This window comes from Bison bison, unplaced genomic scaffold, assembly GCF_000754665.1.
Source record: "Bison bison bison isolate TAMUID 2011002044 unplaced genomic scaffold, Bison_UMD1.0 scf7180017864243, whole genome shotgun sequence".
Taxonomy (NCBI): domain Eukaryota; kingdom Metazoa; phylum Chordata; class Mammalia; order Artiodactyla; family Bovidae; genus Bison; species Bison bison.
The window spans coordinates 3,055,843-3,081,097 of record NW_011494815.1 but is presented as its reverse complement, the minus strand read 5'-3'; the positions used below and the strand labels follow the sequence as shown (position 1 = coordinate 3,081,097).

General features: G+C 48.9%; 1 protein-coding gene across 1 annotated transcript in view; it reads left to right on the top strand.

Moving 5' to 3' along the window:
• The window catches only part of CCDC180 (coiled-coil domain containing 180), a 65,242-nt gene that overhangs the window by 25,155 nt on the left and 14,832 nt on the right, over positions 1–25,255 (top strand). Inside the window, 19 exon segments of the mRNA XM_010847111.1 lie at positions 1,517–1,596; positions 3,829–3,917; positions 5,599–5,721; positions 6,817–6,990; positions 7,807–7,922; positions 8,973–9,099; positions 10,731–10,770; positions 10,899–11,356; positions 12,874–13,100; positions 15,796–15,971; positions 17,359–17,539; positions 18,442–18,588; positions 19,211–19,355; positions 19,545–19,661; positions 20,898–20,996; positions 22,183–22,302; positions 23,913–24,085; positions 24,341–24,441; positions 24,444–24,591. Coding sequence (XP_010845413.1) covers positions 1,517–1,596; positions 3,829–3,917; positions 5,599–5,721; positions 6,817–6,990; positions 7,807–7,922; positions 8,973–9,099; positions 10,731–10,770; positions 10,899–11,356; positions 12,874–13,100; positions 15,796–15,971; positions 17,359–17,539; positions 18,442–18,588; positions 19,211–19,355; positions 19,545–19,661; positions 20,898–20,996; positions 22,183–22,302; positions 23,913–24,085; positions 24,341–24,441; positions 24,444–24,591 — 2,841 coding nt within the window.

Sequence of the window (25,255 nt, the reverse complement as noted above, 5' to 3'; positions counted from 1 at the left end):
CAGGGTCTTTTCCAATGAGTCAGCTCTTCACATCAGGTGGCCAAAGTATTGGAGCTTCAACTTCAGCATCAGTCCTTCCAATGAATATTCAGGACTGATTCCTTTAGGATGGACTGGTTTGATCTCCTTGCAGTCCAAGGGACTTTCAAGAGTCTTCCAACACCACAGTTCAAAAGCATCAGTTCTTCGGTGCTCAGCTTTCTTTATGGTCCAGTTCTCACATCCATACATGACTACTAGAAAAACCATATATTTGACTAGATGAACCTTTGTTGGCAAAGTAATGTCTCTGATTTTTAATACTCTGTCTAGGTTTGTCATAGCTTTTCTTCCAAGGAGCAAGTGTCTTTTAATTTCATGGCTGCAGTTACCATCTGCCGTGATTTTGGAGCCCAGGAAAATAAAGTCTGTCACTGTTTCCATTGTTTCCCCATCTATTTGCCATGAAGTGATGGGACCAGATGGGACCAGATGCCATGTTCTTCGTTTTTTGCTCTTTACTATCCCACTCTAAGTAGGCTGCCCAAGACCATCTTGGGCTACATGTCTTATCTTGGCATAATTGTTCTTAGCATCCCCCTTTCACTGTAAAAATATCCTAATGTGGACAATAAATAATATGTCATATTCATTTTTTCCACACCACTAAACACCACCTGAAACTTAGTGACTTAAAGCAGCCAACAATCATTTTTTGCTTCTCATGATTCTGTGAGCCAGCTGGGCAGTTTCCCTTGGCTGGGGCTAGATGGTCCAGGATGGCCTTCCTCATGTGTCTGGAGCCTTGGGTGGGACAGCTGGGGCCTCTCTCCACTTGCTCTCTCGCCCTCCAGGAGGCTAATCCAGGCTTGTAGGCATGGTGGTGGTGCTGGTGCTGGGAAAAGAGCTCCCTGCAACAAGAGAGGGCAAGTAGAAGTCTCAAGCCTCTCCTGAGACTGGTAAATATGCTGAGACATATTTACTAGTGTCTCATTGGCCAAAGCAAATCTCATGGCCAAGCCCAGAACCTGGGATGGGGAAATAAACTCGACCTCCCGGTGGGAGGACCTAACAATATTGACAATTTTTCAATCCGCCACATCCTTTTTAGTTACTACAGTAAAGAATCATGTATTTTATTTAAGAAATTCCCTATTGTTAGATATGAATGTTGTTTTTTATTTTTTGAGTGTTTATAAACAGAACTGTTAAGCAACTGTCTTAATGCATAAACTTTGTATATGTTTTATATTGTCTTTGATTGGGGTTCCTTGAAGTGGATTCCTGGGTTGTGTGATATAAACCATTTTTTTCCCCATTAGGAAAATTCAGTTTTATTCTAAGTAACAAGCTCACTGATATTAATAGACCTTTTCATGACATATGTTTGGCACCAGAAAATCCCCAACGAGTCATGTATTTCTTCAGCATCTGTGTAGATACTCCCCTGGACCATTGTTCCTTGAAGATGCTACCAGTCTTGGTCAGTGAGTGTTTTACTCAAGCATGGCTTACGTGTCACACCTTCCTTCCCCAGTGACCTCCTGCCCCCCAATTACAGCAAAGCTCAGCTGACGGAATGGCGTTCTTCTCTCGACTCGTTGAATAAGCACATCGGTGAGTGAGGTCTGTGGGATCCCACTCAGGTCTCTCCAGAGCTCTGTTCAAGCAGTAGCTTTGTAGCCGTTTCAGTCTGTCGGCCAATTGTTTATGTCAGGGTCTATTACAAACTCAGAAATAGGTGGCAGGTCACTCCTGGGGAAGATGGGTGGCGGGGGAGTGGAGGGAAGAGTAAGCTCTGGGGGTCCATATTGGATCCCAAGTTCTTACCTGGAAGAGTCCCCCTCCTCCCACTACCTCCCACATCCCTGCCCAGCCCACAGCCATGGCAGCCCCACGCTCTGACCCCTGACCACAGCATGAGCTAGAGGGGTGACTCCAAGGCCAGATCCTGCGTGTGTGAGGTGTGCTGTCCCTGCCATGTGACCTAGGGGAAGTCATGGCCTCCCTCAGTCTCACATTTCTCTTCCATAAAGTAGGGATCTCAGGAGTAATAAAGATACCTACCTTGTGAGGTTAACATAAGAAACACATACAGTCCTGTGGTCCAGTTGTAGTTTAGTGCCTGGCTTATTTGGCGCTCAAGAACAAATGGTAATATTTAGAAATTCTCTATAACCAGGGTCCTCAAACTCCAACCATCATCAGTAAATAAGTTTCACTGGGACACAGCTCTGCTCATTTGTTTACATGCTGTCTCTGGCTGCTTCTGCTCTGTAACAGCAGAAATGAGTGGTTGCGGCAGAGACTGTATGGCTCTCAAAGCTGGAAATATTTACTATCTAGCAGAGTTTGCCAAGTCTTACTGTAGAATATACATAATACTTTCATCTCCTTTGAGATAACCCAGTGAAGTCAGTGGTATCATTGCCCCCTGTGATGGAGAAAGATTCAGAAGCACAGAGAGGTGAAGCATCCTGCTCAGGGTCACACAGCTAAGGAAATGTCACAGCTGGATTTGACCTGACTGCTTTGGTTAGTAGTACCCACCACTGCTCCCGGACTCTCAGGGTTATAATTCTAAAGATATTATAATTGTATTATAACACCAAAGGTAAGAGCCCTGAGACCCTAAATAATAGCAATGGCTGCCATTCATTGGGCACCGCCTAGGAGTAAGCAAGGGGCTGGGCCCTGGTAACCAGTGGAGTAGATCTCTCTCGGGTGCCTCCAGTCCAGACCACGCAGGATGTTACAGCAGGGAGTGAACAAGTGACCAGCTACTTTAATTTAGATTTGGGGCATAGCCTGGTTGAGGGTTATGTAAGACCTTGCCAAGGAAGTGACCATCCAGTTGAAACCTGCAAGGCGAGTACGAGTTAGATACGTCCAGGGGTCAGGGTAGCTTTCCAAGCCAGAAGACTAGTATGTGGGGAGGCTGAGAGGCCAAACAGAGCTGGGACCTTTGGGGAAAAAGAGAAGAGGCCAGAGGGCCAGGCTGTGCTGGCCACATGGCCGCGTGTGAGAGGCTGAACTTCATCCTGAAGGCAGTGGGAACCCAGTGGAAGGTTCCAAGCTGGGAGTGATAAGGTTGGTAGGGGGCAGATCAGAAGGGAACAGAAACAGAAGCCCAGAAACCCTGGAGAGGGGGTCTTCATCACACTGATTTCCTAGGAGGGGTGGGGATGTGCTGGCCTAGACGGTGGCCCTGGAGATGGCAGAAACCAGCTTTACAGCATCTCGTCACCAGTTCCACTGCACATCCACCCTCCCCAGTGTCCTCACTGCCCCCTAAGCTCCCTCCTCCCCAGCCCTTGTCCAGGAACAGCCACCACACCATCTCTGGGTCATCTTTCAGTTTCTGGAACTGACAGGAGCATTAAACTTCAGTTCCTTATCTTAGAAACCAAGAGTCACACTGAGGTGACTATAAACCAGAAACAGTAGGGAGGAAGAAGAGGAGAAAGATCAGTCGGTCACATTCCGAATGTTCTGGTCCAATCACTTCTTGAGGGATTCATCCCAGACATGATCTGTAAATGCTCTTAATTTGCACCTTGTTACTGTTCTGTCGCTCAGGACAACTACCCTGAAAGAGTTTCATCAGCCTTGAAACTGAGTCAGGGGTCAGAATCAGAACAGAAAAATGTGGTTCCTCGTTTGAGGTCCCTATCTTCGGGTACTGAGGACTTTGAGGTGAGGGAGACAGCACCCCCAGATGTAAATGATCCCTGCTCTGGAGGCACTTTGCTGGGGAGAAGCCACTTCCTGAGAAATGGGAAAGCCCTCCTCCCGACCTTCCCTCTTCTGGAAGAGCTGCTGATGTGTTCTTTTTACCCACCCATGGAGACGCCTACCACATGGACTGCATGATGCGGATCCGCTTGCAGTACGAGAAGATCTGGCAGGAGTGCCTAGCCCAAGTGCAGAAGTGCAGGGTGGGTGCCCTCCCGGCCCTGCCCCTCCACCCGCAGACCCCGCTTTCCCTCCGCCTTGGTTTCTGGGCATTCTGAAGCTGTTCCCTCAGCCTGGACTCCCTCGTCCCCAGCTGTTTCCACCTACCCCTCCGTGGCCCCCAACCTGACCACCTCCAGGGAGCCTTCCTTGACCCCACAGACAAAATTTAGCACTCTGATCACCTCACCCTTCACTTGACCCTCTGTATCACTTGACTTTATTTATTCAGTGGAGATTATGTCATGGACGTTATTCCACCAGTTCCCTTTTATAAACAGTGCTGCCACTGCTGTCACAGCCAACTTTACTCTCTACCCGCCAGCCTCTGTTCTTCACCCACCCGCCGCTGTTAGAGTGTGAGACAGTGAGACCTCCCACAACCCCCTTCAATGACAAGGTGTGGTTTCCTGAGGTATGAGGACATATTATGTCAAAAGGCCCCTTCCCCGCCTCCTTTGTAAGACTGTTTAGATGAAAATCCCCCACACCTAATCATTTTGAATATGGTCTCACATGCTGGCTGTGGCTGTAGGAGTCCCCAGGCCATGACGGTCTTGCCTGTAGGCCCCAAGACGCTCCTGCTGCCTCACATGTGTGTCTGTCAAGTTTTGGCTCTGCCATCAGGACTCTGAACAGAGTTCAGGGGAGCGGAGGGCTTTCCAGTGCACTGTGGGTGCTGTGGTCCCTGGGGGCTGTGCCACTCTCTTGCACCACTCTCATCAGATCCTCCAAGGTCCTACAGAGTGGGTGTCACTGGCCCCATCTGAAGATGAGAAGACCAGTTTGCAAAAGATCCAGGGGCTGTCCCAGCCCACAGGGCTCTGCCTGCTTGCTCTGGGGCCTTAGGGGCCATCACATGCCTCCTAGTCAGCCCTTTAGGGACATCGGACCTTAAGAGTAAAGCCTGGAGGGAAGCCTTGTGCTCTAGAGAGCCTCCCCAAGACCACGCCCCCAGCACTCACCTCCTCACTCACCCCTGCCCCTGGGACTCCACGGCCCTGTGGCCCTAGCGTCAGTTCCTTGTGCCCCTGCTCACGGCCCTCTGCTGGGCATATGCAGGGTGTGAGTGCTGAGGTCACCACGGACCCTAGGAGCACTTTGAGCCTGACAGATGGCGCCTGGTGTTCCTGGGCAGCAGCATTGGAAGTGTTCAACTGGAGACACATTTCATGTTTTATAATAATTGGGGGAGGTTGATTTATTCTAGATTTTGTGCATAAATCAAGTCTATTAATATAGAGAACTGGCTTTCCAGTTGGCATAACTCCAGACAGGAAATGGGAGCCCTGTCTGGCTTACAGCAATGCTGAGGGTGTGTAGGATGGCAGTTTATGCCTGTAGGATCGGAAGTAGGAGAGTTCAGATCCCAGGCCCACCACTTGCCAGGTGTGTGCACTCCAGCAAGTCCCTTCACTTCTCCCCAAGCTTTAGTTTCCTTATCTGCCAAGAGGGGCTAATGAGAACACCTCTGGCAGAGTCAGTGACCAGGGGCGGTACTCAGCACCTGGACACAGTGGGCAGATGAAGCTGGCCTGACTGGGCCACTGTGGGGCTTTCTGCCAAGGTTCATGGAGATGGGTGGGAGGTTGGTCTCGGGGCAGGACCAGTCCCGAGGTGAAGCCCCCATCAGCCTAAGCCGGGCTCTGCCTCACCCCCTTCCAGAAGCAGCTGCTGGACTGGAAGGCCTTCACTGAGGAGGAGGCAGAGAGCCTGGTGAGCCCATCCTTCTTCCAGATGGTGGGATGTCTCCAGAGCAAGGTGGAGGAGGAGCTGGAGGTCTTGGACGTGCGTAACTGGGGACCTGTGCTGCTGGGGAGCAGGGTGGTCACCCAGGATGTTGGGCTGTGAGAGGAGTGGGAGTCCAGGGGCTTACAACTTTGTCGCTGGTGAGTGCCTCCGCCTTGTCATGGCCAGCCCCTCTGGAGCAATTCCCCTGCACTGCCAGGCACTCCGGGCTCACCCCTGGCTCCCCAGCCACCCCCAGACTCCAGTCAAACACTCTCGGGCAGAGTGCCCCCCCAGGCCCTTGTCAAGTCTGGGTGCTAGAGATCACAAGGAGCAATTAGCCCAAGTCCCAGATGCCTAGAGTCTAGAGCAAGATTCAGCAAATGCTTCCTGTGGTAAATATTTTAAGCCCTGTTGGGTGTCAGGTTTCTGACTCAAATTCTCACTCTGCTCTTATCACATAGAAGCAGCCCCAGGCAACACAGAAATAAATGGGTATGGCTATGTTTCAATAAAACTTTTTTTCTGGACCCTGAAGTTTGAATTTCACCTAATTATTACATGATTGATTATCTTCTTTAGGTTGTTTTTGGTTTTGTTTTTTTCCCAGCCATTTAAAAATGTAAAATCTGTGCTTAGCTCCCAAGGTTAAACAAAAAAGGCAGAGGGCTACATGTAGCTCATGGGCCAAGTTTGCCAACCCCAGACCCTTTGAGAGTATAAGAGACACATAGGAAAGAGGGAGAGGTGAGACTTTAAAAGTAGGCTCTGGTGTTTGGCTCAAGGGCTGTGGCAGGGAGCTCCAAGGAAGGAGAGATGCCCAGGTCAAGATGGGCATGGCCCACTTGATGCCGGAGTGGTGCCTTTCTCCTTCCAGGCCCCGAACTCCCTCTTCAGTGGACAGGGGTACAGGTCTAGAGATGGGACTGCATGTCAGCCAGTCTGAGGGTGTGGCCGTGGACAGACCAGAAATGCTGTCCCAGAGAAGGGAAGGCCGGATGTGAAGATAATCTTGAGGGATGGTGTCCAGACACCAGTCCCTGGAGATCTGGGCCTCCACGGGCTGGTGAGGGAGCCCCGCCCAATGGGCCCTTCTCCTTACCCCGGGGGCTGGTTGACACTTAAAGGCCCCTCCTTTGGGTTCTGCCACCACAGAAATCCTTCGAGACCGTGGCAAAGCAGACAGAGCAGCAGAGCTCAGACCTCTTCAGCTACTTCCAGGAGGCCGTGAACCTATGGGAGACACATCAGAGTGTGCTGTTGATGCAGGAGATGGAGCTCGAGAAGAGGATGGAGCAGCAGCGGCAGAAGCACAGGCGGGAGAACCAGGTGTGGCCCTGGCATCCAGGTAACCCCAACAGGAGAGGAGCGAAGGGCCACACCCAGATTGTCAGCTGCCCATGGCTCTGCCTGGGGGCCCATGAATTCAGCTAGCATTCAGATGCAAAAAAAAAAAAAAAGAAAAAGAAATTCAATACCTACTTCACACCGTATTTTATTTTTATGTAAAAATAAATCCCCAGTGTATCTTAGACTCAAACGTAAAACCTCAAGCTATAAAACTTGAGATGAGAAGCTGAGGCTCACCTTGGTCATGGGGGCTGGGTGGCAGTAAAGTTCTGCTGGAATTAGGTCTGGACTGTGCAGTGAGTCCCGGATCCAGACATGTCTGTGATGGGGCTTACCTGAGAGACAGACTGGGGGGCATGGAACATCTTCCTCTGGCAGTCATCCTGACCCCCAGGACATGAGCTGGCCCCCACCCACCTGCCTTCACATAGTCTAGGGGTGGAAGGGACGCCCTCAGCATCTGACATCAAGCACAGCGCTGAGAAGGAGAGTGAGGAGTAGGTGTCTCTGGAAGGTGTAAGGGGGCCGGCCCAGACGTGAGGGTAAGGGACATGTCCCTGAGGAGTCCCATCTAAGTAGGGTCATCAGGGATTTAAAATTGAGAAGAACATTCCAGGCAGGGAGAAGAGCCCATAGGCCCAGAGCAGTGAGAGTAAGAACGTGCTTCTTATGTAGAAAAGCCTGCCTGGGGCACCTGGACCTCATCTCCAGGGGCAGGGCCTCTGCATGTCACACCCTCTCTTGGAGCTCTGGTGACTCACATCTGCTTCCTTCTGTTCCTGGTGTGGCTGCCAGGCCCAGGAGGCTCATCTTGACAAGCTCTTGGACCAACTGAGGCAGCAAAGCTATGAGAATAACCTGAAGTCACACCTGGAAAAGGCCAAGGATTTTCTGAAGAATATGCAATGCAGGTAGGCAGACCAGACTCTAGAAGAGGATGGGCTAGAATTCATATTCAAAGTCAGAGGCTGGCTGCCTAGGAGCCCAGCCTCAGGTTGCCTCCAGCTTTAGAGAGCACTGTGGTGCTTTGCAGCTCTGCCCTCGGTCAACACAAAAGGTTTCAAGGAGAATTTTGATCAGAAAAATTTATGGGGGGATGTTTCTGGGTCAAGTAGTTTAAAGTTCAAGAGCATGAGTCCTCCCCTGCTTAAATTTTAAAACATACATGCTTTGTTAAAGAAAAAAAAATTAACCAGTACAAACATAAAGGAAATTCCCCTCATTTCTGCCCAACTCATCCATTTTGTGGACATAGACATTTATAAATGTTGGTATATATACACATGTAAAGTGTCTTTAAAATAAGAATCGTTTTATAACTTTGTTTCATTTTTAAATGACCATCCATTGATTAATATGGATGCTTCATAATGACTTAACCATTCTCTGATAAGCTTTTTAAGACTGGTGCCAGTTTCTCCATATTAAAGACAGTTCCCTGTGAACTCTCTTGCGTCTTTGTGCCCTAGTACAACTAATATTACAAGGGCTATTCACAGAAATGGGATTGCACTGCCAGTTGATTGCAGTACTTAGATTCAGAAGTACATTTTAAGGCAAATAAATAACCCCCTGAACCTTGGTCTTCTTACCTCAGGGACAGATGAAATCTGGGGCCTTGGTTTTGGAGTGTTTGATGGGATGATGTAGGTAAAGTCCTAGGACGGGGTTAGGACAGTAGACAGAAAGTGGGAACCCATGCTACCATATGCAAAGAATGCTCTCTGTCTGTGTTTTCTAAATGTTCTACAAAGAGTATGTACTCTTTGTATGATCAGAAAAATAGCAAAACAAATCAAGGACTGTTAGTATAAAAGGAAACCTCCGCAGCAGCTCTGCACAGAACTCGAGGCCAGGTACTAGCCTACCTCCATGAGGCCCGAGGCATGGGTTTTGGCTGGGGTCCCTCACACCCAGCTGACCCCTCCCACTGACAGCACTTTCATCTCCCTTCCTTCCAGGTATGAGGCTTTTCATGGCCTCCTGACAAAGGAAGTGATGGAGTACCCAGTGATCATACTGAAGGAACTCAACTCCTACAGCTCCCACCTCAGCCGACACTTCTGTGTTCGTGAAATCTTTGAACAGGTATGGAAAGGGATAAAAAAAATCCCAGCTGCTCACCAAGAAGCGAAGAGGAGAGGATGACTTCTAGTTCATATTTGCCTCAGTAACCCAGGGGATGTTAGAGTCTATGCCAGGATATCAAGGAGTGAGAAACTAAAAGCATCTCCTAAAGAGACTATCTTTTTCTCAGACTCAAAGAGGTCAAAGGCTCAGAATCTAGGCCTCAGGTCTTGAATGGAATTATAATTAAAAGGCTGATTTTATAGGACTCCGAGTACTAGTCATCCAACTCACCATGCCACATAACCATCCTAAAGTCCGGCTCTGACCTACCCATTCTCCTGCTCAGAAAGCCCTCACCCAGTCTGCAGCCCCAACCAAACCCAGCCCACAGTCCCTGGATGACCATGGAGGCCCCCGCATCTGACTCCCGCCCTGACTCCCCTGCTTCAGTGAACTCCTCAGCCTTCCTTTATGTGCCACTGCCCCCTGCCCTTTCCTCACCCTGCTCCTCTCCTGGGGTTCCTCCGTCTCTGCACACCCCAGACGCCCACAGACCTCCAGCTACCACCAGTGACAAGACCCCCCCACCCAATCGGACCTTCCGTCCCCTTCTTTGCCCCGCCTCCTCCCCTCTCTGCACGTGCTTGTATGTTGGTTGTTGTCAGATGCAGGAGTGAAGGGCATCCTGCTGGAAGGTGCTTCCTGTGAGGCAGGTGTGGCCTCCTGTCTTTCGTCCGGCTTTGATTGCCCTCAGCACAGTGTCCTGCACATAATTCAGATGTACCGAGTGCTTCCTGGTAAATGCAGGAACACCTGGAGTGTCCTGGTCTGACTCCCAGAGGTGGCTCTTTCCCGCACACATGCACCCAGAGTTCTGCACGGCCAGGGCGGAAGGTACTTGTGGTGGACGCTGAACCGGGCTCGGGTTTCCAACAGATGTGGGGTTCCCGACTCCTCAGAGAAGCCTCCTCTCAGCAGAGATCCCTGTCCCAGTTGCTCGTAAATGCATTGTATGGCACCTGGGTTGAAGTGAAACTCACGCTGTCCAGAGGTGGAGCTTTGAGATCAGCCTGGCTCCCTGGGTTAAAATGGAGGTGCCACTGTGGTGACAGTAACACAGGAAGGACCTGGGTCTGCAGGGTTTAAGGGGCTTGTCCAAGGGCACCCAGCTTGTGAGGAGCTAGAGTTCCAATCCACTGCTATCAGTGACACACTATTTCCACAACTTCAGCCACAGCCAATGAAACGGGGAATGTGTAGAGTGAAGAGGGGGCTCCCAGGTCACGTACATCCTGATCGTTGAGTATGTTTACATCCAGCAACGGGTGCAGCAGATTCCTGCCCCTTGGATGCATCTCTCCCTATTTACTTTCTTGTTCTTTGCTCCAGATCACTACCAACCATGTCAGAAAGAGGGTTTATTCTGCGATTTTCATTGTATGATAAAAAACTTTGCTAATGTGCTTGGGATTAAGGAAAGATGATCAGGAACACCCTGCTCACCCCTGTGAAATAAGTGGTCAGGGCCTGCATCAGATGTAGAAGGCAGGGAGGAGGGGGCTTTTCCTTAAAGAAAAGAGACGCCCTCAGAAGTGGCACATGAAGGAAGGCAGCACTATGTATTCAGTGTCTATGTTTTTGCCTTGTAGAACTTGGAGGGAGAAGTCATTTTCCAATTGAGGGAACCAGGTAACATTTTTACAATTCAAGTCTGAGTCTCCCCAACTTCACGCTTGTGTATCTGGGGGCTAGGGAGGCCCAATCAGGCTGCACTGGTAACCTGTCTCTTCCTGTGCTTTGGGGCTAATCATCAACAGAGCCACATGAAAAGCAGTTCCAGAAGAGAATGAGAAGACCGAGAGGAAAACGAAGGTCCAAAGCAAACGCCCGCAAAGGTGACGAAAGCAACAGTGGGAGAACGAGTTCCCTCAAGCCAGCCGAAGAGATAGAAGAAGAAGAAGATCAAGAGGCCGAGTCCTCCACCACACAAGAGGTGGCCGTGAGCCCACAGGAGAAGTCCGTACTGAGTGAAGAGATGGATGAATCCAGGGAGGACTCTATTTCAGGACTGGAAGAAATACAGGTTGAAAGAGACAGCTCCTTGAGATCACCCCCAAACCAGGCCAGTGTGATAGTTCACGAAGAAGAAGAGGAGGAGAAGAAGGAAAAGGTGGAGGAGGAGAGGGAGGAGGAGGAGGAGGAAGAGGAGGAGGAGGAAGAGGAGGAGGAGAAGGAGGAAGAGGAGGAGGAGCGGAGGAGCTCGTCTGTGGATGAGGTAGGCCAGCAAAAGGCTCACTCTTAGGTTTGGAAAATGTGCTGTGTTCACTCTCTGTGTCCCTAGCACAAGCCAGGGTCCCCAGTGGCACAGTCTCTATTAGGCTATGTCTAAAGAGTAACAAATGTATGTACACTTTTCATTGCTGTCAACAGAGATCCCGTTCTCATGTCCCAGCAATACTTTTTAAACTTCACCTTTCTGTCCTCACATCCCATCTTGCAACCTCTGTAGTGCCCCCTTGACTCTTCCTTGTCCCTCCCAGGTCCTCTCTCTTCTCCCAGCTCCTCTTTATTGTAGAGACCAACTTAGCTGCTCCATTCCTTCTCTCTTCCCATTGTCTGATTGTGTAAGAACAAAGATCCATATCCAAGTTGGCAGACAGCTCTCCTTAGAGTGCAGGGAAATGATTCTCATATGAATAAATCTATCCTCAAAACACATTCAGAGTCACAGAACAGTGATTTGGGATTCCATAATCATGAAATTGTAAAGACTCTTTTCCTATAGTGCTATGGAAGAATTGGCATATGAGACCTCTGAACAGGGACCACAGGCAGGTAATTGAAAAGAGGGCTGGACACCAAGTATAAAATAGTGACATGGTAAAAACTACTGTCTTAGTCTGTTCAGGCTTCTGTAATGGAATACCATAGACTGGGTGGCCTATAAACACCGGAGATTTATTTCTCACAGTTCTGGAGGCTGGGAATTCAAGATCCAGGCACTGGCAGCTTCGGTGTCTGATGAGGGCCTGCTGCTGCTGCTGCTAAGTTGCTTCAGTCGTGTCCGACTCTGTGCGACCCCATAGACGGCAGCCCACCAGGCTTCCCCATCCCTGGGATTCTCCAGGCAAGAACACTGGAGTGGGTTGCCATTTCCTTCTCCAATGCATGAAAGTGAAAAGTGGAAGTGAAGTTGCTCAGTCGTGTCCGACTCTAATGACCCCATGGACTGCAGCCTACCAGGCTCCTCCGTCCATGGGATTTTCCAGGCAAAAGTACCAGAGTGGGGTGCCATTGCCTTCTCTGTGATGAGGGCCTACTTCTTGGCAATAAACAGCTCTATTTTTTTTCTGTGTCCTTACATGGTGGAAGGGGCAAGCTCTCTGATACTTTGTTTTCAAGGGCACTACCCCCATTCATGAGGGAGGGCTCTGCCTACTTGCCCTAATAACCTCCCAAAGTCTGCCTCCAAATACCAACACAACGGGGGTATGAATTTTGGAGAGACACCAACATTCAATGTATGGCAACCATGCAGCCATTATTTCGTTCCAGCCAACGATGCCATATGGGAATGTAGACTCAGAATTGCCAGGTTTTCTGATTTAAGAGAAATCAGAAATCCAGATTTTTAGGTGGCGTTTCCCTATTTTAAAAGCATTATATGGGCAAAATATAACCATAAACAAGTTTCATCCCACAGGTTTACAACCTCTGATGTCAAAGGACCTATGGTAAGGATTACCAAGTCTGTTCAATGATGTCAAGTTTAAAGTCTTGTTTTCTGCTTAGGCCAAAGCCCAGGAGGAGAGTCTAGGGGAGATCTCCCAGGAGGAGATGGAGTTCTTCACAACCTCCAGTGGGAACACTTACTTTGTTTTCCTACCCCTGAAACAAGAAGAGAACAGCAAGACACCCCACTCCAACCTTCCTGCCACTCTCTTCAAGGACATTTCCAGTGCCAGGGTCTTAGAAGAAGTGATCATTCCATCCAGACTAGTTTTAGAGATTAAGAAACAGTGAGTGAAAATCCCTTTTATTCTCATTCTCTTCAAGTTTTATTAACAAGGTGAAATATAATAACGAAAGATTGGACTAGCTTCAGATGGAAAAGAAAGCAAATACCATATGCTAACACATATATATGAAATCTAGAAAGACAGTACTGATGTACCTATCTTCAGGGGGTAGCAAGCATTCTAACTTCTGAATTAGTTTTGCTTGTTTGTGAATTTTATTTAAATGGAATCACATAGAGTGTATTCTTTTATATCCAGCTTCTCCTGGTGAACATGTGTATATATATATCTGTTCAATATATAACTAAGAGTGGGTTATTGGGAAATTGGCTTATATGTGTGTCCATCTTGAGGAGATATGACCAAAAGATACTACCAAAGAGTTTTCAAAAGTGGTTTAACAGTTTGCAGCAGTATTTGAGAATTCCAGTTGCTCCATATCCTCACTTGGTATTGTCAGTGGTTTTTATTTTAGCCATTCTGGTGTGTGTGTGTAGTAGTGCCTCATTGTGGTTTTAATTAGCATTTTCCTGATGAGTAACAATGTTGTACGCCTTGTTATATACTTACTGGCCATTTAATCATCTTTCTGTGAAATGACTTATCAAATTCTTTGCTGATTTATTTTGTTGTAGATTACCTATCTTTTTTCTTAACTAATTTATGTGAGGTAGTTGTCTACCTTAGACTGAAGTTCTTTTGTTAGTTAAATATGTGGTGAATGTTCATACCCTCTCTGTGCTTTTCTTTTTTTACTCTTGTAAAGATATCTTTTGGTGAAAAGATATCTTTTTTAGTAAGGTCTTACACATCAATTTTTCCACTAGGGTTAGTGTGATTTCTGTCTTTTCTAAGAAATCTTTGCTTGCCCCAAGGTCGTGAAAATACTCTCCTGTGTTATCTAATGTTATAAACTTTCATAGTTAGATGTACAATTCAACTGAAATTGATTTTTGCTTATGTGTGTGGTATTAGTCAAATTCATTTCTATCCTGTATGAATAGCCAGTTAAGGCCGGGCCATTTGAGAAGACTCTTCTCTCTCCACTGCTCTGCTAGGCCTACCCTGACTGATGGTGTGTGTGTGCCATGTACTCAGTCATGTCCAACTCTCTGCTGCCTCATGGACTGTAGCCCACCAGGCTTCTCTGTTCATGGAATTTTCGAGGCAAGAATATTTGCCTGGGAGTGGGTTGCCATTTCCTACTCCAGAGGATCTTGCTGATGCAAGGACCCCAACTGATTACCATAGCTTAATACTAAGTCTTATTATCTGGTTGTATAAGTCCTCCAGACTTGATTTCTCCAGAATTGTCTTGACTATCCTTGGCCCTTTGTATTTCTGTATAAATTTGAAATCAACTCATCAGTTTCTGTAAGAAAACATCTGCTGAGTTTTTAATTGTTATTGTATTGAATCTATAGATACATGTGGAGAGAACCAACATCTTGACAATACATGGCCAAGAAAATCATGCTGCATTTCTAACAGGATGAAATAGTCAACTGGCAAAAATATTTGCAGTTCACATCTCAGTCAGAGGACCTTGTGTTCCCAATATATAAAGTGCTCCCAGAAATTAATAAGAAAAAGTGCAACTACATACTAGAATGATGGGCAAAAATATTAGTGGATGGTAGACAGGAAAATAAATTTAATAGTCTTGAATTCATAAAAATATGCTCAATCTCAGTCATAATATGACAAAATTGTCAGATTCAAGAGTTTGACAATACAATCTGAAGCTATGGAGAAATTGTTGTTCAGTCACTATATCGTGTCTGACTACAAACCCATGGACTGCAGCATGCCAGGCTCCTCTGTCCTCCACTATCTCCCAGAATCTACTAAAATTCATGTCCAGTGAGTCAGTGATGCTATCTAACCATCTCAGCCTCTTCCTCCCCTTCTTTTACCTTCAGTCTTTCCCAGCATCAGGTCTTTTTGATGAGTTGCTATTTGCACCAGGGGGCCAAAGTATTGGAGCTTCAGCTTCAGCACCAGTCCTTCCAATGAGTATTCAGGGTTGATTTCCTTTAGGATTGACTGGTTTGATCTCCTTGCTGTCCAAGGGACTCTTAAGAGTCTTTTCCAGCATCGTAATTTGAAAGCATCAATTCTTTAGCACCCAGCCTTGTTTATGGTCCAACTCACACCTGTACATGACTACTGGAAAAATCTTTGACTATACGGACCTTTGTCAGCCCAGTGATATCTCTGCTTTTTAATACACTGACTGAGTTTGTCATAGATTTTCTTCCAAGGAGCAGGCATCTTTTATTTTCATTGCTGCAGTCACCGTCCATAGTGAGAAATGGAGAAATAGGAACTTTTATTCATTGTCTTGCAACAGAAGCAGTTTGGCAATATCTACCAGATCCACAAATGTATTTCAGGTTTTGATTCAACAATTCCCTTTCAGGGAATTTATCCTATAGAAATTATTCTGCACTTGACATATGTATGAGGTTACACGTTACAGTCTTCTTGGTAAGAACAAATGAATGGAAACCATGCTATGTTCACCAGCCAGGGGATCTGGCTAAATGAATGATGGTCCATCCAGACAAAGAAATACAATGAAGTGGGAAATTAAATAAGAAAGAAGGAGTGGAAGAGGGAAGCACTTTATATATCAACCTGGAGAGATCACTCCCTGGTCACAGTTGCTGACCCTCTCTGGTCTCTCCCTCAGGCTTCGAACTGGATTTTTTGAGCACTTGGAGAAATGGTTTGACCAATGTGCCCTCAATGCTCGGGTCATCGTGGCCAGCAAGATTGATGAGCTGGATTCAGAACTGGAGCTGCGTCTGCACCTGCACCAGCCAAGAGCCCAGCACGTTGAGAAGGACATCCACAACGTCAGGGCAGGTACTGTGGCTCTGCATTCGTTAGGCAGCCCTGGTGTGCAACACGCAGTGCTTAGCGTGTTGTCATCACACACTGGAAGATGTGTGTGAGGGTTCGCACCTCCCAGGCTGGCAGAGAAGGTTGTACCCTGAATCCTCACATAAGATTTTTTAAAGAGGGTGTTAGATGCTGAGATGAAGAGTATTGTCTTATTTGAGCTTTAAGGGTCCCAGATACATTCCCACGCCTGTCACTCACACTTTCATGACGGATGCCCTAGAGGCAGGCCTGTAGCTCAGGAATCGGAGCTAATAGGCTCAACCTCTCTAGCTTTATGACTCTGAGCAGGTTACGTGACCTCTCTGATCTGTTCCTAACCTCCTGAGGGCATTTTGATGGTGGTAATTAACTCTCCTTGAAGTGGTACAGTGCGGAATCATGAACAACTGGTATAAGCCAGAGTCTCCAAAAGTGGTAGCCATTATTTTCAGCTTATAATTCTTAATACTTAAAAAGACACGCCATTTCTAAGGCAGAAGGCTCCATCATTTGGGGAGAGGGCACTTTTATTTGAAAGCTTCAATGGTGCCCATCAGGTTTTCACTTGGGTCATACTTTAAACTTCATCATAGATCCTCAGAGCTTCCTGTCACCTTAGGAGACCTGCTTGACTTTTTGGGACCTCGTTGTCCTCATCTTGGAAATGTGTGCATTAAATATAAATATAAACAAAGATGCTCCCTGAAGTCTGGTTTCCTTCCTCTTCCCTGGCTCCTGGCCCAATGTACAATGTGAAAATGGAGGCCAGAGAAGTGAAGCCCCAGAGTCCCGCCATTTGTTTTTGGCAGAGCTGAGCCCACAGCACATCCTCCACTTCCAGGCAGGAGGTCAGATGAGGTAACCCAAGGCTCTCTGCTAGCTCTTAAGGCCTTTGATGGAGCTCTTAAAGTCCGCCATAATCCAGGCTTATTGGAAATGAGTAACCACTGATATAAAGGGTCAGATGCCAACTGCCAAACTTTGTGTTGGCCTTTTGCTCCCAGATCCTCTCACCAAAATCCCTGCCCTCCCCAACATCCCACCTGCTCCCAGGGTGGGAGACGCTCTCCTAGCTCCCAGGCCTTGTTCCCTTCTGCTACAGGCAGGGTATTTCTACCACTCACAGCCAACCAGAGCCTCCTTTCCAATTAAGGACACTGGGACTGTCTCAGATTGGTTCCCCTGAGATCTGAGTCCACTCCCAGGCTGAGCCCTGGGGAGGGCAGGGTGGGGACTGGGCCTTGGCCTAAAAAGTCCCTTCTCTGTAGCTATCCTGGGAGAGGCATGTCACTATCCAGGAGAACACTGTCCTGAGCTGACCCAGGGTCCCAGAGGACCTCAGCCCTCCCACCCCTGTGTCCTCTTTCAGCTGAGCTCTTGCTTCATCAAGAACGGCTGAACAGCCACTGTGCAGGGGTGATGGAGACACTGAGGAAGGAGAGGATGATGTTCTGCCAGTTCCAAGAGGAGCAAAACTTGAAGAGCAAACACTTCCGCCGCAAGATTTCTGACATGGAGCACATCTTCTTGAACGCCACCAAGAGCCAGAAGTAAGGGTCTTGGGGACTCAGTCATGGCCTGGCAGTCCTAGAACCCTGGCCAGATGCTTGTGCTCAGAGAAGCAGTCCTCCCATCTGCTGTGGACAGCAGAAGAGTCGGGGTTTCCAGAAGGATTTTCATCTCTTCCTGAGAGTAGGAGTCCAGCTACGGTGACGCATCTGGCCAGGGGCTTGGTTCTGGGGGTGGGGGAGCAGCCAGAGAGAGAAAAGGGTGCAAATGTCAGAGTGCAGGGATGCAAATGATGGGCCCTGACATATCCATGGTGGGAAAGACCCAGGGAAATCAGGACGAGCTTCCTGCAGGAGGCCCTAGTGCATGGAATGGAGGGAGGTGAGGAGGAGGCAGAATTCTCCCACCAGAGAGGAGCACTGGCCCAGCTCCAGGTGGGGATGTGCTCAGGGTAGAACCAGGGTTTCCTGGAAGGCCATTCAGGGGTTTGAGGTGAGGCCCCGGAAGGCCTCCATCTGGTCACAGGTGAGGAAACTTCACAGGCGTCTGTACAGTGGTCAGGTACCCAAGAGGCAGCTGGTTAGGGTAGACTGGGATGTAAAGAGGAAACCCGCAGGCTGCTCTTTCCGGAAGTCCCAGGGCACAGGAGCCACATTTCTGGGAGTTAAGAGGGGGTGGTGCTAAGGGGAGGACCTGGGGATTCTCTTAGCAATTTGGTGGCAGGAGCCAGACTGAAGAGAGGTGCCCTCTGACCCGGCTCACTGAGAGTCCCGCACTGTGTCTGCACACACTGTCATTCTGAACCTCCTTCTAAGGCCTCTTTGTCTACCCAGTGAAGAGAGGCATGGTTCTGGTGACTGCACAGCTGGGCACGGTGCTCAAGTCATCTCCCAGGCTGCCCTCCCGTGCCCAGGTCACCACCCCGCCCTCCTGTGTCCCCCAGGCTGGCGACTCTCAGCAGCACTCTGCAGCGGGAGCTGCTCAGCTATGTCGACGTCATCCAGGTGTCCCTGCGCAGCTTCCGCCAGTACCTGGAGGAGAGCATGGGCAAGCTGCGCTACACCAACATTGAGTTCATCAAGCACTGCAGGTGGGAGCCAGCATCCGGGCCCCCTGTGGGCCTCTGGGCTCTCTCTGTTGAGAGGTGGTCTTGTTTGCCTCTTCATTTTTCAGTTATGACAAAATATCCATAACGTAAATCTGTCCATTTTAACCATTGTATGTGTAGTTCAGTGGCATTAAGTATGTTCATGTTATTGTACAACCATCACCACCATTCATCTCCAGAACATTTTCACCCTCACAACTGAAGCTCTAAACACTAACTGCCTGTTTAGCCTTTCTTCAGCCACTGGGAACCACTATGCTATTAGTATTTTCGGTCTCTATGAATTTGACTACTCTAGGGGCCTCATAGAAGTGAAATCACAGCACATTTGTTCTGTGTGCTTGACTTTTTCGCTTAGCATAAGGTCTTCAGTGCTTATCCGTGGGTCAGAATTTCATTCCTTCTTAAAGCTCAATAATATTCCATTGTGTATGATGCGTTTATCCATTCATCCCTTGATGGACATTTGGGTTGTTTCCCTGCTTGTGTCCTTGAACTTCTTCCATGATCTTGTACTTTTAATCTAAAGCCTTGTCTACCACAGTAGTTGGGATGGGTGGAATGGGCTGATCAATGGCTTTTATTTCTCCCAAATTATTTTCAGATTGTTTTCAGAGGGAGGCAACTTCTCTTCTGAAGAAATTGACTCACTGTGTCATCGACTAGAGAAGGAAGCTGCCCGGATAGAGTTTGTTGAAAATTTAATCATGATCAACATGGAAAAGATGGAGAGTGATTACCTGGACCAGGTGAGTAGGCCACACCCTGACCTCTAGCCAGACTCCTGTGACACCCGGTTACATAGTTGCCTTGCTCACTGCCTAATAGGCCAGTCAAGCCCCCTTTCCACCCATTAGGTGGGCCTGTCCCCCTCTGCTTCCACAGTCCAAAAGTTCCAAATTAAGCCCCATTCCTTTACTTTTTTCTCTTTCTTTAAGGCTAATGAGTTCATCAGCAAGTTTGAAAGTAAATTCCATAACCTGTCTGTGGACCTTATTTTCATAGAGAAAATCCAGCGCTTGCTGACAAATTTGCAAGTAAACCTCAAGTGCGAGGTAGGACAGATACGTTCTTCATCTGCTGGATGTTTATCACACACTTGCACCCCAGGCACTGTCCCAGATGCTGGGGATACCAGTGTGGTCTCTGCCCCTCTGGGACTTGCACTCCGGCCAGGAAGTCAGAGATTAAACCATAATAGCTTCTAACATCCACTGAGTTATCATGCAGCACGCATCTTAGTGGGCTTATTTTGATGAATTATATGAGTCCTCACAAGAGCTGTTCTTAGCCCGTTTTAGAAACAAAGAAATTGAGGCAGAGAGACATTAAGAACACAATGTTCCTAAATTGTGGGGCCAAAATGTGAACCCATGTCTGTGACACCGGAAATTCAGGCAGTGCCAGGCCATTTGGGCTACAGAGGACAAGAGGGCCGCATAAGGTGCGTGGGGACATAGAGGAGAGGATTTCCTCTGGACTGGGGAAGTAGTGCTTCCCAAGGCTTGATGGAGAAGGAGGAGCCAGCCAGGCAGGAGGGTGTGGAGCAGTGTCCTGGAGACATCATCAAAAAAATCCTGGGGGAGGTGGAGCCAAGGAGAGAGAGAGAGCTCAAAGAAGAAAACGCGGGGGTGCAATGAGGCTGGAGCCGTGGCTGGTTCAGCAGGGTCCCATGAGCTGGGCTTGGTGGCACTGGAGTGAGGGTCAGGGCAGTGGGGATAAGGGTGCTATTGATTACAGTTTTTTAAGCTGCAGTAAAAACTTTGTTTAAGCTGAAAAGTTTCTTCAAAAACATCACTTTGATGGCTTCTCTCTCCCAAATGTGTTGCCATTTTTATTTAACCATTCCTTTTTGGAGGAATTCTTAGTGGGTTTCACGTTATTACACGCAGTGGTGTGATAGACATGCCTTCACTGGAAGCCCTGATGATGTCCATAGGGTGCCTCCCAGAGCTAGAATTCCTGGGCTAGAGCAGGAGTGTTTTCAGGCTCTTTGTGCTTTCCAGGTAGCTTGTACAGATACCCCCTCATCAACAGGGCCTGAGTGTGTCCTCCCAACACCCTCAACCAGTAATGGGGATCACCAGTTTTATTTTTGAAACTTATTTATTTGGCAGGAAAAAAAAATCCTTTAAATTTGCATTGGACTAGTTTCTAATACAGCTTTGTATTTTCCCTCCGATTTCATTTTTCTCATATTTAATCCATCTCTGAGATAATGATTTGCTAAGCTTTTTCTTGATCTAAATAAGTATTCTGGAAGTAAATCTCTGAACCTCTGGTTTTTCTAGGTGGCAAAATCCAATTTGCAGACAGAGGGATTAAATTCTTCTCTAGAACAGCTTCAAAGCAAGGTAGAAATGTGCCGAAGCTTAAAAAGGAATAAACAAGTAAGTGTTCAGTAGATGCTAAGCTGTGGATAGTAAAGATGCATGCTAGAATTGTTAACTGGAATAAACTCACATCTGTGGTCTAGATTTCTCTACCACCAGCAGGGCCTCTGAGTCTTCCTACTTCATCTCTGTTTTATTCAATGAAATTAAGGAAGAGAAGAGAAACCAGCCATTGCCCCTGGCCCCCAGCACCTCCCTGGCAGGCATGTTGAGGCCAGTGAGCATGGGGGCTTGAGTCTGGCCTCCCTCCCACTCTGATGTCGCAAGGCCTCCCTCCTTATAATTAGAATGCAGCCCTGGATGAGTAACGGAATCAGGACTCTGTCCTCTGAACAACCATCTTTTGTTTGATTTTCCCTTTGTTTTGACCAGTGTGCATAAACTGGTTACTTCCATTTTCTATATATAAATGGTAATAAGTCCAAATTGGAATGAAGTCTGAGAGAAGTGAGGTTCTAAGTGCCTGCCAGGCCCTGATCAGCAAAGCAGGTCTCTGCATGTTTACCTCGTTGACTTGCTTGTTCTCCTGCCTCTAGTGCATGTCTCTGTCCCCCGTGATACCCCTGTGGCCAGCGTGTCCTGGCCACCCTGAGTACTTTTCTCCCCAGCCCAGCTAGGCACTTGTAAACCTGGTGTCCTGGCCAGAAGATCTTTTCTCTTTTGTTTCAGTAACTGAGTTGAAGTTTTATCATTGTTTGTTGTTGTTCAGTTGCTCAGTTGTGTCCGACTCTTTTGCAACCTCATGGCCTCTGAGGCCATGGCTCCTCTGTCCATGGAATTCTCCAGGCAAGAAAATTGGAATGGGTTGCCCTGCCCTTCCGCAGGGGATCTTCCTGACCCAGGGACGAAACCCGGGTCTCCTGCACTGCAGGCAGATTCTTTACCTATACTCTGAGCCACCAAGGAAGTCAAGTAAGTTTAAACCATTAGCTCAGAACAAACCCATAGAACCAGGAATAGTACTCCTGATGCCCCATCGAGGAAGGACCCGTGGCCCAGTAGAGTCACCCAAGAGAGCTGGCCCAGGGCTCCTCATTCCTCCAGGGCCCTCCCTGCAAGAGGGGGGCCTCCCTGGATCCAAGAGGTGTCCTCACCAGCCAGCCGGTTCCCGCAGTCCACATGGAGTCAGCCTGCCCACCTGCAGCCTGCTTCCTGTGGCTTTTTCCCTCCATTTTCTCACTAGGTAGTGAGCACAGAAGACCTCCTTGGCCTTATTCGAACTTGGAAAGAAAAACTGAGCCAAAGGATTGAGTATCTCAACTGCAAGCTGGACATGTTATCCATGACTCACCTGGCCTTTCCTGTAAGGAATGGGATGGGGCAGCCATGGTGAAGAGCATCTGAGCTGGGGGGCTGGGCTCACAGGTATCCCACAGGGTTCAGCAGATCCCAGGGAGAGACCTCCCAGGCCCCTGCTGGACATCAGGCCTGCAGGGATGCCTTAGAAAGGCCACAGACTGTGGAGTCAGATCTGGGTTCACATCCCAGATGGGCCACTTCCCTGCAGTGGTCCCTTTGGAGATCCATCACCTCCTGGCAGCACCTCCCCACCCCATCAGGGCCCTCAGCTCTCAGGGAAGTCTCACCTCTCAGCCTCTTCCTTCCCACCCGCTCCTATTAGCAGCCACCGGCTTCTCCCCATTCCACCCCCACTACCTTGTCCAAGCCCCCCATCTGTGCAAAAGATCCTGATCCTGTCCTGATCCTCTTACTTCCCCCTATGATCTGTTCCCTGAGCTGCAGCCAGGCCTCTTGGAGAAGGCCAGTCTGCCCGTGTCCCTCTCCTGTCCTCAGGATAAGATCCAGATCCTCACCAGGCCTTCCTTGACCCCTTCATTTCTCTGGTCCCCCTACGAGCTCACTTGCCCCCAGGCCTTCACTCACCCACTAGTTTGGGCCAGCATCTCTTGACCCCTGTGGCATGTTCTACTTCTTCGTGAACCCATAGACCATTCAGTGAGGTCCCCCTTTTAGGAGCTGTCTCCCCTAGACTGTGTGCTCCAAGAGGACAGAGCCTGTCACCCTCACCCCACACTCAACTCTCTCACCAAGCTTTCACGAGAGGTCTCAACCAGCTTCCAGGAGGACCTGTCATAGAGCCGATGGCAGCATAGGTGGATGCCCCTCGAGTTGTGCTCTGACCACCCTCAGGCCCCACCTCTCACTGCCATGCTTTGGACCAGCCCTTCCTTCTGTGGGGAGGATCTTCCTGCTGTGCTGCCAGCACTAAGCTTTCATCACACCAACAGTACTGAGCCCCACGAGACGGAACTCATGAGTCCTGCTGGGGTCCTTCCCTCCAGGGTTTACAGTGCAGCCAAGACACAAAATAAAACAGGGCATAGCTCAACTAAGTGCTCATGGTGGGGCTCATGGTGGGTCCCTCACTCACTGTTTCTCCAACTCAAGGTGGAGGTGGCCACGCACTTATCCATGCACTCATTTGTTTACTTGTCCTTTGCTCAAAAACACCACCGGGGCACATCGGCGAGTAGTCCAGTTCATGACTCTCAGCCTCAGGGAAGATGCTGTAACTTTGTTTTCATTGCACTAGCCCCAACTTGACCATTTATTTGTAGAAGTCCATATTAAATGTCTTGTCTCTCTGACCAGACTGTAAGCTCCATGAGGATAAGAGTCACATGTGGCCCCTTTACCCTGTGTCCCAGGCCCAGGGAGAGCCTTGCAGAAAGCAGGCACTCAAGAAATACTTCTGAAGGTCTCGGCATGCACACATGAATGAATGAATGAATGGCCCTCTAAGGTATATATGATCCCTGCTGCTTCACAGAAGGGGCGAGAGAGGCTCAACGTGGTCAGCCTGCAGCACCTGGGCCCAGTGGTCCTGGGATGGGAACCCAGCCTGCCTGGCTCCCTGACACCCACACTCAGGCCCTGCTCTTTGGCCTGCAGGACAACGTCTTGACTGACCTGGAGGTAGATAGTGACATCTTGTTATCTTCAGAAGTCTATGAAGAAGAGGCTAAGGTAGACATGGTCACCCCTGAGTCCTTTGCCCAGCCAAGCCGCATGGGGAAGTCCATGATTGAAGACCCAGCTGTGGAGGTGGTCAAGAGGATCCTGCAGTGAGTGGCCCGGGTGTGAACAGTGGGGCCCAAGCCTTCAGGGGCCAGTCCCCATGTGAGCCCACCCTAACAGCTGTGACCTTGTGCAGGGGCTTCTTTCTCCCCTCAGAGCCTCAGCTTCCTCCTCTGAAGTGGAGCTCACGATTGGGCAGATTCATGTGGCATTGTGGGCTAACCAGGATGGTGCCCAGTGCCTGGCCTGAGCCATCCTCTTGGTCATTGGGGAAAAGCTCACATCCTTTCCTTTGGTTTCAGGTTTCCTGACTCAAAGTCCTCAACCCTTCAGTGTGACAAAGAACGGTCCCAGACAGGTAGGGGCAGACAGGCCTGTGGATTCAGGTGCTGACAGTGGGGTAGCTGGGGGTGCCACCTGGTCCCTCCTCACCTTGGATCCTCTGTTGTTCTCCTGGGTACCCATCACCCAAAGCCTTGAGGCGACTCCGGAACCGAGCAGAGCACTCCTTGAAGAAGGACTTGTCCATCGCCAGTGCCACCTCGGTAGCAAGGTAGAAAGGCCAGGCTGCCTGCAGTCTCCCCTCCCCAGACTCAACCCCGACCCCCAGATGGAGGCCAGAGGCTACCCTTTGCCAGCCCATGTCCTCAGAATGTGTCTCCTGTGCTCATAGACTCTCCAAATAGGGACCTTCCAAGTTGGGACCCTGCAAGGGGCCAAATCCAAAGCCAGCTTTAGACAGGTCTATTCTCATCCCTGCCCAGTGGCTTGACTCTCACAGCCCTCCACCCTAAGAACCTGTAGGGCGTTGGGTGGTTAGCCACAGTGACAGCTACATCCCATACACACTGTGTCTGTCAGAGGGCATGACCTTGGAGGTGGCATTCCTTGGATGACATCACGGAGTCTTGGGAGCTCTGGGTCTCTGCATCCTGGCCATGTGTTCTGCCCACTATGCCCTGTCAGGGTCGTTAGACTCATGGCTCAGTGAGCATGGGCCCTGGATGGCCCCTGACACCGATTTTATAGAAGGTGGATGACAGAAGCCACAGGGCTGACCTGACTTTCTGAGTCTTTGATGAGCCATTATTGACCTAGTTTAATTATTGGTTTTGAAGAAGTGACACTGAAGAGATTCCTGCTTTGCGTACATCCAGAAAGTCTTTTTGAACAGGCCTGCCATCTGCAGTGTGGAAATAAAGACCAACCAAATGGGA